At 45.8% G+C, this 15571-nt stretch overlaps 1 protein-coding gene across 2 annotated transcripts in view; it reads left to right on the forward strand.

Annotated features, from left to right (window-relative positions):
* The window catches only part of OLFM3 (olfactomedin 3), a 150046-nt gene that overhangs the window by 119241 nt on the left and 15234 nt on the right, over positions 1–15571 (forward strand). For both annotated transcript variants that reach the window (XM_037153089.2, XM_037153088.2), the window contains exons 2-4: positions 5321–5467; positions 9304–9459; positions 14306–14525. In XM_037153089.2, the coding sequence (XP_037008984.1) occupies positions 5321–5467; positions 9304–9459; positions 14306–14525 (523 nt within the window). The remainder of the gene's footprint in view (positions 1–5320; positions 5468–9303; positions 9460–14305; positions 14526–15571) is intronic.

The following is a 15571-nucleotide window of genomic DNA, read 5'->3' on the forward strand; positions in this document are numbered from 1 at the left end:
CAATGGATGGCTTGGGGAACAAATGGCTCAAGTTTTTGAACTTCAGTTTCCTGATAAGAAGAGTACAATACTGCCTATTTCTAATCTATTTCTAAGGATAGTCGGCTCAAAAGAAGTGAGGCTAATACAAGGCAGGAAATTTTCTAAACAGAAAACCCTACTGAAGTGCAAGCTGTCTTATTCAGTTTTGCTTTGACCTCAGTCTACAGGATCCTTCTTTTCCCATGCAAAGCCCCTGAGATGCTTGGATTACGCTGGCACTGAAGCTTTATATTTATAAAGCATAGTTATGCAATTAAATTATAAGCCAAGAATGCGAACTTGAAATCCAATCCTTAAAATTGTCATTTCCTTCTCCTATTTAGAGTACTCTTAAATATCTCATGAGTTTTATAATATCAAAACCTGCTCAATAGTTCACTTAGTTCTTCTAATTAACACAAAAGATTCACAGGGACCACCACATCAGTCATCAGTGTGATTAGTGCTGTTTCCAATGGTAATGAACTACACACACCCGCCCCAGGTCCAAGGTGCGGGGCTTCACGACTGCTCAGGAAACACCAGCAGGGTTATATCCTCCTGACACAGAGGGGAGAGGTCCAGGGAACGGGGGCGGTGCCCCAAGCCTGTCTGAACTCAGGCTGTGCTGGCACCAACCCCAGCTCTGCGGATGAACCCCATGACCTCGGAGCAAGTTTCTTATTGTCTCTCAGTCTCAGTTTCCTCATCCATCAAATGGCCAGAATGCAACCCCTCAACCAGAGGGTCACTGCAATATTCAAAGGCAATGACAGTGAACTGCCAAGCCATGCCTGGAGCTCTGTAAATGTTTTGGTGACAACTGAATACTTGTGCTTACAAGTTAAATGGAAGCAAGTCTTTCCTGATGCATCTAACTCTTTCCCTCCACAGCAGGTCAAAGCTGGTTTTATTTGATCCTCCCTTTCATGCCTGTACGATGCCCTACAGGATAACACTAGAGACACTCACAAAACTTCCCTGGTTCACCACCAGCCTGGAAACAGAGGTTTATATCAAAGCCCACGGGGCCATCAGGCACTCAGCTCCTACATTAGCTTTGTTCTGTCTTGAGCTACATTTTTCTTGCCAGAGAGGTTTGCCTGGTGAGAGTGGAGATCGTTCACACCAGCTCTGTAGTACAGAAGCTCGTGACTCTATTCTGTGATTCTCCCAGGAAGACAACTGAAAGCACACACAAGGCTGAAGTCTCTACTTGTACGACACTGACACTTGGGGCGGAGGTGGGAGGAAGGATGCTAAATGAACATCAAACTCGATTGGCCTATCCCTCCTTCCTCCTCCCAGACAGCCACCGACACCCTGCCCTGTCGTGATAAGCTCCTCGCTAGTTAGCCAGCACTTGGCAGGTGAGCACCAACATTCATGCCCCCAGATTTAATGACTGCCGTTCACACTGCTACTAAAGGTATGTTAATATTATAATTTGATGGCCCTGGCTCCTTTATCCAAACACTAAGTTTATTCTAGTGACAAGCCTTAATTTTCTGACATTTTTTAAAAGGAAAAATTTTAATTCTGTTGAGTAGAAAAAGTTACTGCCTGGAATAAGTATTTTTAATTGACTGTATTGAGGTGACATTGGTTAAGAAAAATATATAATTCTCAAGTATGTGATTCTATAATACATCATCTGTATATTGTACTGTGTGTTCCCCACCCGAATCAAGTCTCCTCCCAGTACCATTTACCCCTTTTAACCCTCTTTCTCCCTTCCCCAGCCCCTCCCTCTTGTAACCACATGCACATAAACACACACACACCTCACAGGCACAGATAGCAGTATTTTCAAACATTTTTGAGACTTGCGTCCAGTGTTAGGAGAAGCCTCGCTGCATCTACAGAACCTATGTCTAGATATCAACCCCACTCTGTTACTAAGCTTCAACTTTTAATTATATCATCGAAACTACGCTGCTAAGCTGTTTCCATCTCCATCCTGTAGATAATGTGTTTGCATTTTTTCTTTAATTAAAAAAAAATCTTTAAGATTCAATCTGACTAATAATATATAATTCTGAATACAGCTTTCTATCCCAACTGGATACTTAGGTCTAAACCCCAGGAGGAAGGGGTGAGGGGGATGAAAAGAATGATAATGAATCCAACGCCCCAGAGACAGCAGCATAGAAGACTTCTGTGCTCTGGCCAAACACCGAGTTGGTGGGAGGAGCCTAAAAAGATGGGCTTGGCACCATTCGCTTCTCACTACAGACCAATGACAAGGACTGTGACGTCTTTCTGAGTTACTTGGGTGTGTAATTTATAGCTTCCTCTATATGTGTTCACGGCTACTGTTGGAATGCCCACCACAACCCGTAGTGACTATGGCTAAAGCCTTTGAAAGGAAAAGGAACTTTTTTTCTGTGAGTTGGTTGCTGGTACGTGATGTCCTGCTGCGAACCCCGGAGACCGCAGGTCCCTGACGAAGGTAGATCCGCGGAGAGAGATGTCAGCCTGGTTCAGCCCTTTTACGGATTCACGCCCAGCCCGTCTGCAGGCAAACTAAGTAAGCAGCCTGGTATTTCTGGCCACTTTGCAAGCTAGTGCTCCACCGGCCGCCGTTCACCTCCCGCTCCTGTCTCCCGCCCCGGCCTGATTCACCACACACCACCTTCTCTAGACTAAATCCATCGTCCTCCCAACCATAAAAGAAACACCTCTCTGTCTGCTGAGTCCCTGGCACCCTCACGGGGCAGCTGCAGGCTCTCAAACCCCAGGTGCAGAAGTGAGTGGGTGCTTGCAAGCAGGTGGCCCACAGAGTCATCTATTTCCACAGGAAAAACAAATTCCGATGCAAACTGGACAGTTTGTGCAGGTAACATCTGTTAGGTAGTTCTCCTTTATCTGTGTGGCTGACCTTTAAAAACCGTGATCTGGATGCTTAGCATCACGCTGCTCAGACGCAGCACCGTGTGGTCCAGTAAGGGGGCCACGGGGCTGAAGACGTGGCCCGTCCAGACCGGGCTGCGCCCCGAGTGAAAATGCACGCTCAGTGTCACACACCGAATAAAAAAAAGGGAGACACGGAATGCAGAATATTAGGTTAATAATTTTACATGGATAGCATGTTGGCATGAAAATATTTGGGATATACTGAGTTAAATAACCTACGCTATTCTAATTAACTTACCTGCTTCATTCTCCCTTTTTAAACATGACTCCCTAGAAAACTGTACACCACTCCTGGCTCTCACGACCTCTCTGTTGGGAGGTACTGCTCTGGCGCACAGGCTGGCTTCACGCTCAGCGCTGCCACCTGCAAGCTGTGTGCCCCCAGCAGGGCCATCGTGGCCTCTCCTGTGAAATGAGAACAACGCCAGTCCCTGTTTTTTCCGACCCTCACACCGGCAACACAGTGGATGGGGGGGTGCTCCTTGGAACGGGGCCTGGCCTGGACCGGGCAGCACTCCTCTGCCCAGGCAACTCCCAAAGGGACACTCAGTGGAGGGACACACTGCCAGAAGCCTCGGAGCAGGAGAGGGGGACGAGGGGTGCCCTGGGGCGTCCCTAAGAATGGCTCCGTATAGGGAGTGTACAGTTCCCCATCCCCAGGAAGTTAGTAGACAAAAAACGAGGCCGCTTATCTTTGCTCTGGACAGAATGCATGGGAGAATGCAGACAGGAATCACCCGCTCTATCCTCCAATATATCTGGTAGCTGGATATTAAAAAATGGTTGAAACAAGACACGTGAAAGGCCTCATGAAGTACGGACAATCCTTCCAAAGAGGCGGGAACCCCGAGGGTCGGGTAAGCGGAGTTATAACGCAGGAGAATGAGAGTAAGTCGTGTACGAAGCAGGGTGGCTTTCAGGACACATCCAGGCCGACCTAGTTGGAGAGAAGTTTCCTGTAGGAAGACACAGGAGGCAAAACTAACGACAGTTAGGAGGCAGACCATGGAAATGGAATGCGGCTCCATGCCGGGTCCCAGGGAGGAGGGAGGGGTAGCTGCACAGAGCGAGGAGATCAGCTGCCCTGGGCATGATACACCCTTTGCAGCGCCGGCCTCCTGACTTTCACCCTCTATTCCCGCAGGATACCTTTCCAGCCGTGTTCATAACTGGCCTTTCAATTCATGGGAAGGCCCTCGGGATAAAGCTCTGCTTCAGAATATCACACACGAATAATAATCAGAAAAATAATTTACTAATTACCATTTACGGTTGAGGAAGAGGAGCTAAGAGATCTTCCATAGAAAGCCTTGGTCACGTGTGTCTAAGTGGTTATCAGATGCTTCTAAAATCGCTGTGTCCAAATACAGCGAAGGCATCAGGGAGCAGAGTGGGATGGCTGTGCACTTACTGACTTGGAGCCTGAAGACAGAGAGAGCTGTTGCTTCTGAGTGCTCATAAGGGAGGTGTGACTGAATGAAGCTGGGCCGCTCGTGCTAACTGTTCACTGTAGGGGACCGGTTTGTCTTGGCCTGGCAAATGTGACTCAGCTCTGTATGGAAAACCTGCAGAAGCGAAGTGGTGGGCAGGAGCCAGACCTTCAAACCGAGTTTTCCGTGGGAATCAGGACTAGAAAATGCATACAGATTGTTATGGTTTACTCTTGCTAAAACTCCCTCATCCTGCTCTAAAGCAACAAATGTGTATTGTCTATCTTCAAGGTAACTTCCAAAGCCTGTGTGAGCTCTCCCAAGGACAGAGCTAGTCAGCTCATCACCATCCCCCCTCTGCATGTTATTTTCATTTCCTTGATTGTACCTAGGATGTAGACAGTAATATTCTATGTGATAGATAATAAATCTTTCTTTGATGTAAGACCCCAGGAAAACAATAAAAGCCTGTCTAGGCAAGGGTTGGGGCGCTCCCCTCTTGAGGGAGTGGCCAAGGCACCATAGGCACTCTCCCCTTGAAAGAGTAGTCGTGCCTGTCCCCTTTTTCCACACAGGACTGTTGTCACCTGTGCATTGATTCTCGTCATCAGCCACAGCAGGTGGACTCTGCTGGACAGGGTCCGCCACAGTTCACTCACTTTCTTTTTAATGTTAAAGAACAGAAACACAAAGGGGAGGGGGAGGGAGGATACATGGTGATGGACTTGACTTGGGGCGGTGAACACACCATGCAGTGTACAGATGGATGTGTTGTGGAATCGTGCACCCGAAACCCGTCCGCTTCGGTCAACCAGTGGCCTCCCAACCAATCCAATACAAGGAAGCAAAACTTGACTTATCACAAAGATGCTTTGCTTAAAATGCTCCGAAGCTGCCTTCTCTGCACCCTGTAACAGGGACCATGTTCTGTGTGCTGCCGTTGCTTTCCACAGACTCAGATTAGTCCCAAGGAAGGATGGCAAGTTTACAGCTCCGCACAGGATCCCGATGGGCGGTGCATCTGTACGGTGGTCGCTCCAGAGCAGAACCTGTGCTCCCGGGATGCCAAAAGCAGGCAGCTCCGCCAGCTGCTCGAAAAGGTAGGTGTCCCGGGTGTCCCCTGGGCACACTTTTGTTGCAGTCCACCACGGGAAGTGGGGGAAGGCAGGGTGGGGATCAGGGTCCTCCCAACAGGTGCTCTTCTCAAATAAATACCCCCCGTGCTGTGTTCTATTTATGTGACTTTTTACTTTTCCCAACCTCGTTTTCTCAGAGCTGGCGCACTATCATCTATCTTGATATCCAGTGACTGTCTTCTTGAGAAAAGAGAAAAAAGCAGGAAGTCTTATTCTGATGCCAGGAATCGAGCGTCAGGTCTCGGGCTCACATCCCAGCTCTTTGAGTTCAGATTTGGGTTCCCATTATCAAGCTCACAAGGAGGTTAAAATAATGGCCCGTGCTGTGCAAGCTCTCAGGACAGATCATGAATAATTCCAAGTATTTATCATCATTCTCTAAGTCATGCCTTAGAACATTAAGCTCTTCAATTTCATTCAATAGCATTCTCTCTCTGTATAATTTACTTAAGCCAGGTCCCTAACCATCAAATGCAGAATGCCCCTGATTTATTCTCTTTTCCAGATAAAAGTCGGCTCATGAAAAGTTATTGATGTCTAGTGTGGGGAGAACAAAACAAAACAAAGCAATACATGCTTTCTTTCGATGAGTCTTACTCAGCCCTCTACTGTGTGGTGCTCTGAATAACCGTAGGCCAGCCGGGGTGGACAGACTCACGGGAGGATGATAGCATCTCAGAGTTTGCAACACCATCAGGGATAATAAGATAAATCAGGTAGCTTTTAGGGGATGTCATGATCCGCAATTCACCCTCTGCCCTCTCTCCTTTCCGTGACCATCCACGCAGTGATGGCAACGGGTGGGAACTTTTTATAGAAAAGAAAGAGAAGCTAGAGGGAAGACATCAAATCCACTGTGACTACAGACACTCCTAGTTTCCATAGTCTCGAGCCAGACAGTGGCCTCCTCCCACGAACCTGTGTGAAAATTGGGTCCCTCTGTGGGTATGATCGGAAGTCTACTGACGCCTTAGATGTTAAAGCTTGTTTTTCATGATTTTATAGAAAGATTAGTCTGCTTTTCCTCCTCCCCCCCTCAGAGCTACCATCATATATTGATTCTATCTTAAGTTTCTTTTTATAATAAGATCCTACTGTTCCTGCCCCTTCAGTATCTGTGCTCCAGACAAGAGTGAATGTCGTTTCATTCCAATTGATGACCTTAGTGAATGTGCCTCTCAACTGTTAAAAACCATGACACAAGCTATGATTCATCTTGGGTATTGTCTTTAACCTTATTTAGAGACAGATTTTTTCCATCCCGTAAAGTCACAAAGTCAAGTCACAAAGTAAAGCTTTGTGACTTTACATGATTGACATAAAGTAGGAATGTTTATCCCAATATGAAAAAAACTCAAATATATATGAAAGACACATGAAGACAATATAAAAAAAAGCTCAAATATGTAGTTTAAGACTAGTTACTAGGGAAATTAATTATATAAATAAAAAATATTTACTCCCTTAATTCAATTTTTCTTTTAGATTAAAATGTATTTCTCCCTCAGATTACTGATTTCTCAGCTCCAATCTTCTTTTACGTCTCTACTGGAAAGTATTTTGAAAACATTACATTTATCCAAGAGGCCGTTACTGTGCTTTTAATACTGTCTCGGTAATTTTGCACCGCACTAGAGATTTTTTTTGAATGATGCTTTCTCAATGTAGGAATGACGCTAAATTAATATAGATTTGGGAGTCAGGTAATGCGTGACCTAACTACGGGAAGGAGGAGGAAACTTTCCTTAAAGTTTTAAAATGCTAATTCCACACTAGCTACCATTGGAAACCTAAGTTAATTTTACCCAATAGGTATTTACTGAGCAATTATTCTGTGCCTGGTTCTGTGAAAGGCCTTAGAGATAAAAGATCTGAGGAGGACACAGCTGCTGATCTCATGGAGCTCAGGGGACGGCAGCCCCTTTTCTGCCCTCACCCACTTTTCTGTCCCCACCCAACACGCTCATTATACAGTTACTCTTAATACAAGTGAGACTGTAGTTCCTGTGTCCGGATGAGATGGGACAGAACTACGGACCACCAGAGCTGAAACAGAAATGGGGAAACCTGACCTTCTCTAAGAAGAGGGGCAGAGGAACTGCGGTCAGCCACAGCAGGAGAGTCCAGAGCTCTTCTGCTTCGTCAGAAAAATTGTCAATCATGCAGAGTCACAAGGTGGGCGGGCCTAGGCTTTGTGGCTTTACTGGATGATGGAAATCTGTCTCTGAACAAATGATTCCTTCTTTATTTGTAAGTCACAATTTTTGCAATGAAAGTGACTTTATACTCATGATAGATGCTTAGATATAATATACATACATACTATTTATTATATACACATAATGCTTATATGTGTATATAATAAATATGATATACATATGTATTAAAAATAAATGGAGTAACTAAAAAGTGTATGAAACAAAGTAAAAATCTCCTGAAATCCCGCTACCATAATTTTGCTGTCCGTGATTTCATTTTTTTTGTTTATGCAAGCACATTCTTTGCGGAAGGATTTATACATATTATGTTTCCCAGGACCTCTTTCCACCACGTAACTACTTCTTACCCACAGCTCACGCCCCACCAGAAACTAGCGTTAACAACCTAACCTGTGTTCTTCTGCACCTTCCCCACCTTTCCCCATGAGTGCTGGCTTGTCTGCTCCATTTTCTTTCACATATATGCAGGCATCGGTGTGCATGACGGAGAATTTCATTCTGAATTTAGAAACCAAGTTATGTTATTTTTTACACTTGCTTTTCTTACTTGCTTTTCTCATGGAAATCCCCCCATGTAAAGCATCGCTTCTCGAAATGTAACAAGCCAAGGGATCACTGGGGGATCTCAATGAAATGCAGAGTCTGATTTCCAGACGAGATGCTGCCTGTTGGAGATGCTCCCGGGAGGAGGCCCAGGTGGTTGCTCTGCAGACAATACTGGGAGTAGCAAAGGCACGGAGCTCTGTCTTGTCCTTTCAAACGGTGCACCCTACTCCGTTCCTCAGCTGCTTTAACGGGTCTCCTGTTAGAGCCTTTCATTGTATTGTCAGAATGTTACTGCCACACGGTTAGAGTGGCCTGTCCTCATTTCCACATGCTTTTCGGGTCATCTGTTTCCTACTTCTAAATAGCCTGGGGCTCAGTGGGCTTGGGACGGTGCCAGGAGCTTGTCCTGCGTCCACTGCCTGCCCATCAAACACCCCACACAAATGCCATTTCTCAGGCCTCTAAGACGGCAGAGGTAGGAAGTGTTTCGGCAGGTGTCTGAGGACCGCCACCAGCTGTCTTGGTTGACTCAGCCTCACCTCTGGGGGCACCTCCGGGGCAGCTTGAAGAAACTGTTTGGGAGTGAATGTGGGCTAGGTCTATTAGACATGAATTTCCATCATTCACAACTGCCACACATCACAGATTTTGAAGAAGTCAGAGTTAGTACCTACGGAAACAACTTCTTTCAAGTTTTAACAGAACAGGGCATTGATAAGCTTACAAAGCCCTGGAATAAAAATTCTGTTTTTTTTTAATGCATTTTTCTGACATATTAAGTTCTTATTTATATGCAGTCATTTCTAATGCAAGGATGTCCATTTTATTATTTCCTGCCTAGGTATAATTTTCTCTGGCTGAATTCTTTGAATGTTTAATCATAAAGAATTGTCCTTCTGAAAACATGTCATGTGGAAATACAATTACGGACTTGGTATTTCAAGTGCTCCGTGTTAATGCTACTTTTGTTCTGTCCGTAGTAATTGGAACAATCGACCTGTACAATCACTGACGGCTACTGTTCTTGTTTAACAGGTTCAGAATATGTCCCAGTCTATTGAAGTCTTAAACTTGAGAACTCAGAGAGATTTCCAGTATGTCCTAAAAATGGAAACTCAAATGAAAGGGTTGAAGGCCAAGTTTCGGCAGATTGAAGACGATCGGAAGACGCTAATGACCAAGCATTTTCAGGTAGGTTTGACTTCTGCCACCTTGTCAATCCAAACGAGACAGGGAGCGTGATGGACAGCCAGCATGGCAGGCAGCTAGAAATAACTGTGCACTGGCCCATGTGCGCAGGGGAAAGATGCCCCGGGGACGTCAATCACCTGCCCACTGAAACTGACCATTAGCTGGTAGGCAAGCAACGAGGACTTGCTATAAAAAGGAGTTTCATCCTCCACGAGCAAGGGGGAGTCTCTGGATAGATTTGCACTTCGGTATTGATGGCAAGGAGAAATCTAAGGGAAAGTTAATAATTAAATCTATCAGAGGGGTTTTTTTTCCCAATGACTTTACGGTCTGCTAATATGAGAAATATTGAGAATATAAATAATTAAAGGAGGCAATACTACCATTATTAATAGGCATAAGAAGAGGGTTGCTTCATGATTTGACACCAAAAAAGTCTTTTTTAAAGACTTTAAGTGGTTTGTTGGCAATTACTGAGAAACACTGAAAATGGAGAAATGGTGCTTTTAATCATGCTGTGTGGAGTTTTATTAAGTAATGTTAGTGTCATAGATTAAGACGAAATCCGACTATGATAATACCATCTAAACCTCTATAAAAAAGAAAGAGTCCACTGTGCAAAAAGACAGCACATCGCTTACAAAGCACATTCTACTTTCATAAACGTAATGGCCACAGCTTTCCCTGCCCGTGAGGAAGTGAGACCCACTGCTGAAGGTCAGGGAGCAGGTCTGGACTCAAGTTCTCAGTCAGGTTCACACACAGCCTTGGTGGCAGAATGCTAGCCAGGGACGGGCACAGGATCTCTGCAGGGCACGTTTCACGGAGGCAGAGAGTCTGTGGCTTTGTCACATTCTTCCGTGGTGCTCAAGGGCCTGAGTAGAAAATGACAGAAAACGGCTCACATGGAACCACTTCCAAATTTTCACCTGAAAGGACAAGAGGCCTGAAGTAATGAATGGTGAGGTTTAATCTGAAGAAAGATGGATGCACGGCCGAGAGGTTAAGAAATTAGAACAAATTAAAGCAAAGTGTGGAAGGTACAGTACATTCAAAGACTACTGGAAATCAGAGAAGAATAGAGAATGCACAGGAGGATGGTAAACAGGAAGGATGTAAGGCTGAGAAACAAATGAATTCATTTTCGCTGGTATTTACTGAGCACGTACTGTGTGCAAGGCAGGGTGAGCCCTCTACTGGAGATATAATAAACTGCTAACAGGCAGGTAAAACAGAGTGAAGAGGTGTAAACATTATTTAACAGCACAAAGGGAAGAGGAATTTTGTTTCATTTTGTTTACAGAGCAGAAGAGTTAGAAGGTTTGGCAATATTCAAGAACACCGTTTTGGACTGATGCCCTTCCCCCCCAGTAGAAGTGTTTTAAACCCCAGAGATCTGAGATCAAGAAAGCCAGAAAGTTTTCCGTGTCAATGTTCTGTGTTCAGGATGGGAGTGTGACCTGTGGGCAGCAATGGGGGCCTGGCCGGGGCCACCAGCAGGACCGAAGGTGGGCAGCCCATCACACAGCTCCCCCAGGAAGGAAGACAGAAGGGGAGGTGCTCGGGGTGTTGGGCACAGAGACAGCATCCGAGCTCAATGCAGAGCTCTGTGACGCCAAGGGACAGCTTGAGGTGGCCAGGGACACAGGATGGGTGACACAGGTGCATCTGTGGGAACTTCTGGGAGAGGACAAGAAAGCAGAAACAAAAAGATACAAAGCTGAGAGGCACACAAGGAAATAATTGGCCTGTTCCATAAGTTTGCCCGGCAATGGGCAGGCAACCAATAAAAAAATTTAATTTTCAGGCAGCACGTGACATAATGATTTTTTATTTTTCCATTTTTGACATAATGAGTTTTATCGTTCCAATCACAAAATGATTTTTGTGTAATCCAAGCAGAGAGAGAAACTGTGTGTCAAAGTCCAAATAGTAATAGTGATGATAACATTGTGTCTGTGAAGAATTACAATCACTCAGCACAGAGTAATACATTTAATACATTATATGTTAACTAATGTGACCCTCACCACTGTCCCAGAGGCTGGGCTCTGCCTTTGTCCCCATCACACAGATGAAGAGAATGACATTCAGGGAAGCTGAGCAATCTGTCCGGGGTCACACATTTCAGGTGTGTCGGGACCCCCAAGCAGAGCTCCTGGGTCACACCTTCTGCAGTCAGTGAAAGCCCCTCTCCGAGTAGACCGTAGGTCTGAATACTACTGCAGAATAATCAGATGGTCAATATATGTTTTCTGAGTTTATTTCCTCACTGAATCCTCCGACCATGAGTCAGATTTTGCTCTAAGGCAGGGGAGTCAAACTCATTTTCACCAGGGCCGAATGTAGAGCTCCTTGCATCTATTCCAGTAGTTACAGTTACACAGACCTAAAATCATATTCGGCCCTTTGAAGCAACTGTGGGGCTGATGTGGCTCCCAGTGAAAACGAGTTTGACATCCCTGCTCTACGGGCTGGGATGGTGTCTTTGAGAAGAAATGGACCACCCTAAATGGAAACATGGAAAAATCCTTTTAATGGGAAGGAAGTCCTCCTCTGGCATGCCATTGTCAACTTATAAAAAAAGGTGGATGCATGAAGCAAAAAAAAAAAAAAAAAGCATGGAAAACGTACAGATACAGACAATAGTCCAAAGATTACTGGGGAACGGGGGGGGGGGGTAGTGCAAGGCAGAAGAGGGTGAAGGGGGACAAATGGTGATGGAAGGAGACTTGACTTGGGGTGGTGAGCACACAAGTCAATATACAGGTGAGATGTTATAGACTTGTCCACCTGACCTACATAACTTTATTAACCAGTATCACCCCAATAAATTCAATTTCGAAGACACTAAGTAGGCTCATTCTGCTGTACTCTTTAAGATGGTAAGTCCGTTCTAGTTACCACATGGGAGACCATCATTCTTACAGGAAGAGATCGTGGTTGAACAAGGCAGCCAGTGCAAACTCTGCTACACGAGCAGCACATTAGAAAGCAGAATTCTAGAAGGAATTAGGAAACACGGAGCCGTGCTATTCGATTTTAACCTTTTTAAATACCTGATAGGCACCTTGGCTGCACCTTCCACTGCTCTCTGACAAGTGTCCAGAGTTTCAAAACTGACTGCCAATAATCAAATTATGAATTTTTGAAAAGGTCCAAAAATATAAATAACCTCTTTTTTTTTCAGTTCAGGAGGAAAAAAAAAACTGCCACTAAAATTGCGATACTGTATTGCTCTCTTTTCAATATTCTCATAGTACACCCTAAACTCTTCACTGAAACAGTTGTTATGTGCCATGTACGGCCGATGGTACCCACAGAGCTAACCCTCCCCCTTGAACCCCTAATGAAGCAACTATGCCTTCCGTTCAGGATGTCACCAGGTGCTCACAGCAATAAGGTTATTTCAGGTGAGCCACCAACATGAGCAAAGCCCCGCAATTCTGCCCTTTGGCTGTAATATTTATGAATCTTTCTCAGTAACTCAGACTCTGTCTCCTCCCACTCAACATGCCCAGACAGGCAAATCCGAAGAATTCCCAGCTTACAGAGTGTACAGCAAGTAGAAATGGTCTCACCAGAAACAAGAGCCCATCGTTGGGTCAGCAGCGTGAGCTGCTACTATCTTGATGCACTTACAGCCATAGCATCTACTCAGTATCACCATAAAAGGCAGTTTCCAGCCCCTTAATTTGGCTGGTGTGCAGCATGGTTTCCCACAGCACCTACGGGTTATTCCCCAGTGGTCACACTGGTGACCGCTCTTTCCACTGATGAGATCATCTGCAGTGAACTCACAACTGAATCCAGTGCAGGAAATGCTTTCCCCCGCCCCCACCAGCAAGTTCAAGGAAGAGATGAGGAGGTGGCACGTCTAGAAAATGAGCGTGGAGCTGCAGGTGTGGCTCGGTCCCACGTGTGGCTCTGCCCTGTGATGCTGGGAGGGAGGGTCAGGGTCTCAGCAACACGCACATCTTCCCCTCTAGACCAGAACCAACATACTAGTTTCTAATAACTATGCAGCCGGCCACCTGTCTTTGTTCTATAACCCCAGGAGCACCTCGGTCCCTGAAAGGGTCAATGCACCACGCGGGTAAGCCAGCTGCCTCACCTACATAAAGAGGTCTCACACGCGGTCTCCGCTGAGGCAAATGAAGTTAAAGCGCGGGTGATAGTTCAAAATGGCAAACAGCAGCATACATTTCTTCGTGCGCAGGATTGATCACGCTTGGTGAACTTAACCTTTCTGAGGACACGCTGCTAAGATGGGTTCTAAAGAGAGGGAGGGGGGCCTGGGTGAAATGGGGGGGGGCAGGGTGGAGAAAGGCCACCAATGGAAAGTTCCACTAGGGAAAAGCTGTTTTCCCAAATTTCCTCGGAGTCCCCCTACACAATGAATAATCAGTAAATGAATAATTAGATATAACTGAACCGGCACAGGACATCGGGTCTATTTCTAATAATTCATACTTAGAAGGTGGACCCGCCGTGCACGCTCTAACTAAACCATGCATCGTGGGCTTCCTGAAATGCTGCCAGAAAGTGAGATGGTACCTACATGCTTAATCGCTACCATAGGAAGCTTCCGTAATTATGGGAAAGATGGATTTGTGCTCTAGAAAACCCTGTAACCATTTAAGGAGAGGTTCTTCTATTGAAAAGATAAGTGGACTTACTACTAATGACCATGCAGCCACTTCCCATTTTCACAAAACACCTCATTCCAACCTCCCCCCAAAATCAATAAGGCGTTTTGAGTCCATTTCAATCACCCCCTCTTGGTATCAGACTAGACGCACAGCCGCTGAAACGGCTCTTGGAAACACTGCACTGCTTTCCACAGGAGCTGAAGGAAAAGATGGACGAGCTGCTGCCCTTGATCCCGGTCCTGGAGCAGTACAAAACCGACGCCAGGCTCATCACCCAGTTCAAGGAGGAGATCCGGAACCTGTCCACCGTCCTCACGGGCATCCAGGAGGAGATCGGGGCCTACGACTACGAGGAGCTGCACCAGCGCGTGCTCAGCCTGGAGACCAGGCTCCGCGACTGCATGAAGAAGCTGAGTGAGTAGCGCCGCCGAGCTCAGTCTCAGTTGGGTTTTCCGTGGTGTCCGTGAACACGGCTTTCGTGCAAACGGTCAGAAACGCCTGGTTAGAGGGCACCCAGGGCCTGCTTTCGAAGTGTAAGGTTAGTGGTTCTTAATGGCTTCGGCGCACCTGGGAACCCAGTGGTCTTTGATGAACAGCTTCCCTGATTTGCAGATCTCCCTGTTGTGTTTGAAATAAGTAGTCTGGTAAATACAGCCCATTCTATCAGCTACACCAATGGAAATCGGTTTTAATACAGACAGACAGGGTGTGATGACCAATCGCTGCTTGGCCAGGGGAGAGGGGAGGCATTTCTGGTTGTGGGGAAAGTTGGAGGATGTAGGGAAGGAAGCTGGGGGCCACGTAAAACAGCAATGACTAAAGCCAACCCGAACCACCCCATACCCTGCAGAGCTGCCCACAGAGGCTGTGGCTGATGTCAGAAGTCACAAGGAGAGACAGACAGATACTATTCTGTAGGGGGCCCAGTACTGGGGGGACCTGGGTCTTGGACTGCAGTTCTTGACCCAACCTGGACGGAGTTCACAAACTCTTCATTGTGTCCATGGGCTAATTTTTCAATTGAAGGCATCACGGGACTGATCTGTAACTTCCTGCAGAGTAATAAGTGGTAAGGAAGTGAATAAACGAGGGTCATAAGCACACTTAGGAACAGTATTTTAGTTGTTGACATGTGACATGGCGGTGGGGGAAGGGGGGCAGGGTGCAGCTTTATGACCACAGAAAAATGTTTTCTCAAGGTAAAGAAAATGTTCTGGAATAGGAAATAAATGTGGAAGAGGAGTAAAAAATTTAAGGAGAACAATTACCAGTACAAAATTTCAAAGGGTAAAATATGTTTTAAAATAAAATTTGAACGGGTTCCACGAACATGTGAAAGACCCATCAATTCACTCTGCCATTCCTAGCATCTCCCAATCAACCTGAGAAATAGGCTTGCACAGCGAGACCAGGCTGGTACTGCTCACTTGTTCTTCCCTCAAGGGCTGTCAAGTACAATC

This window comes from Artibeus jamaicensis, unplaced genomic scaffold (assembly GCF_021234435.1).
Source record: "Artibeus jamaicensis isolate MK-2021 breed Jamaican fruit bat unplaced genomic scaffold, CSHL_Jam_final scaffold_1689, whole genome shotgun sequence".
NCBI lineage: Eukaryota > Metazoa > Chordata > Mammalia > Chiroptera > Phyllostomidae > Artibeus > Artibeus jamaicensis.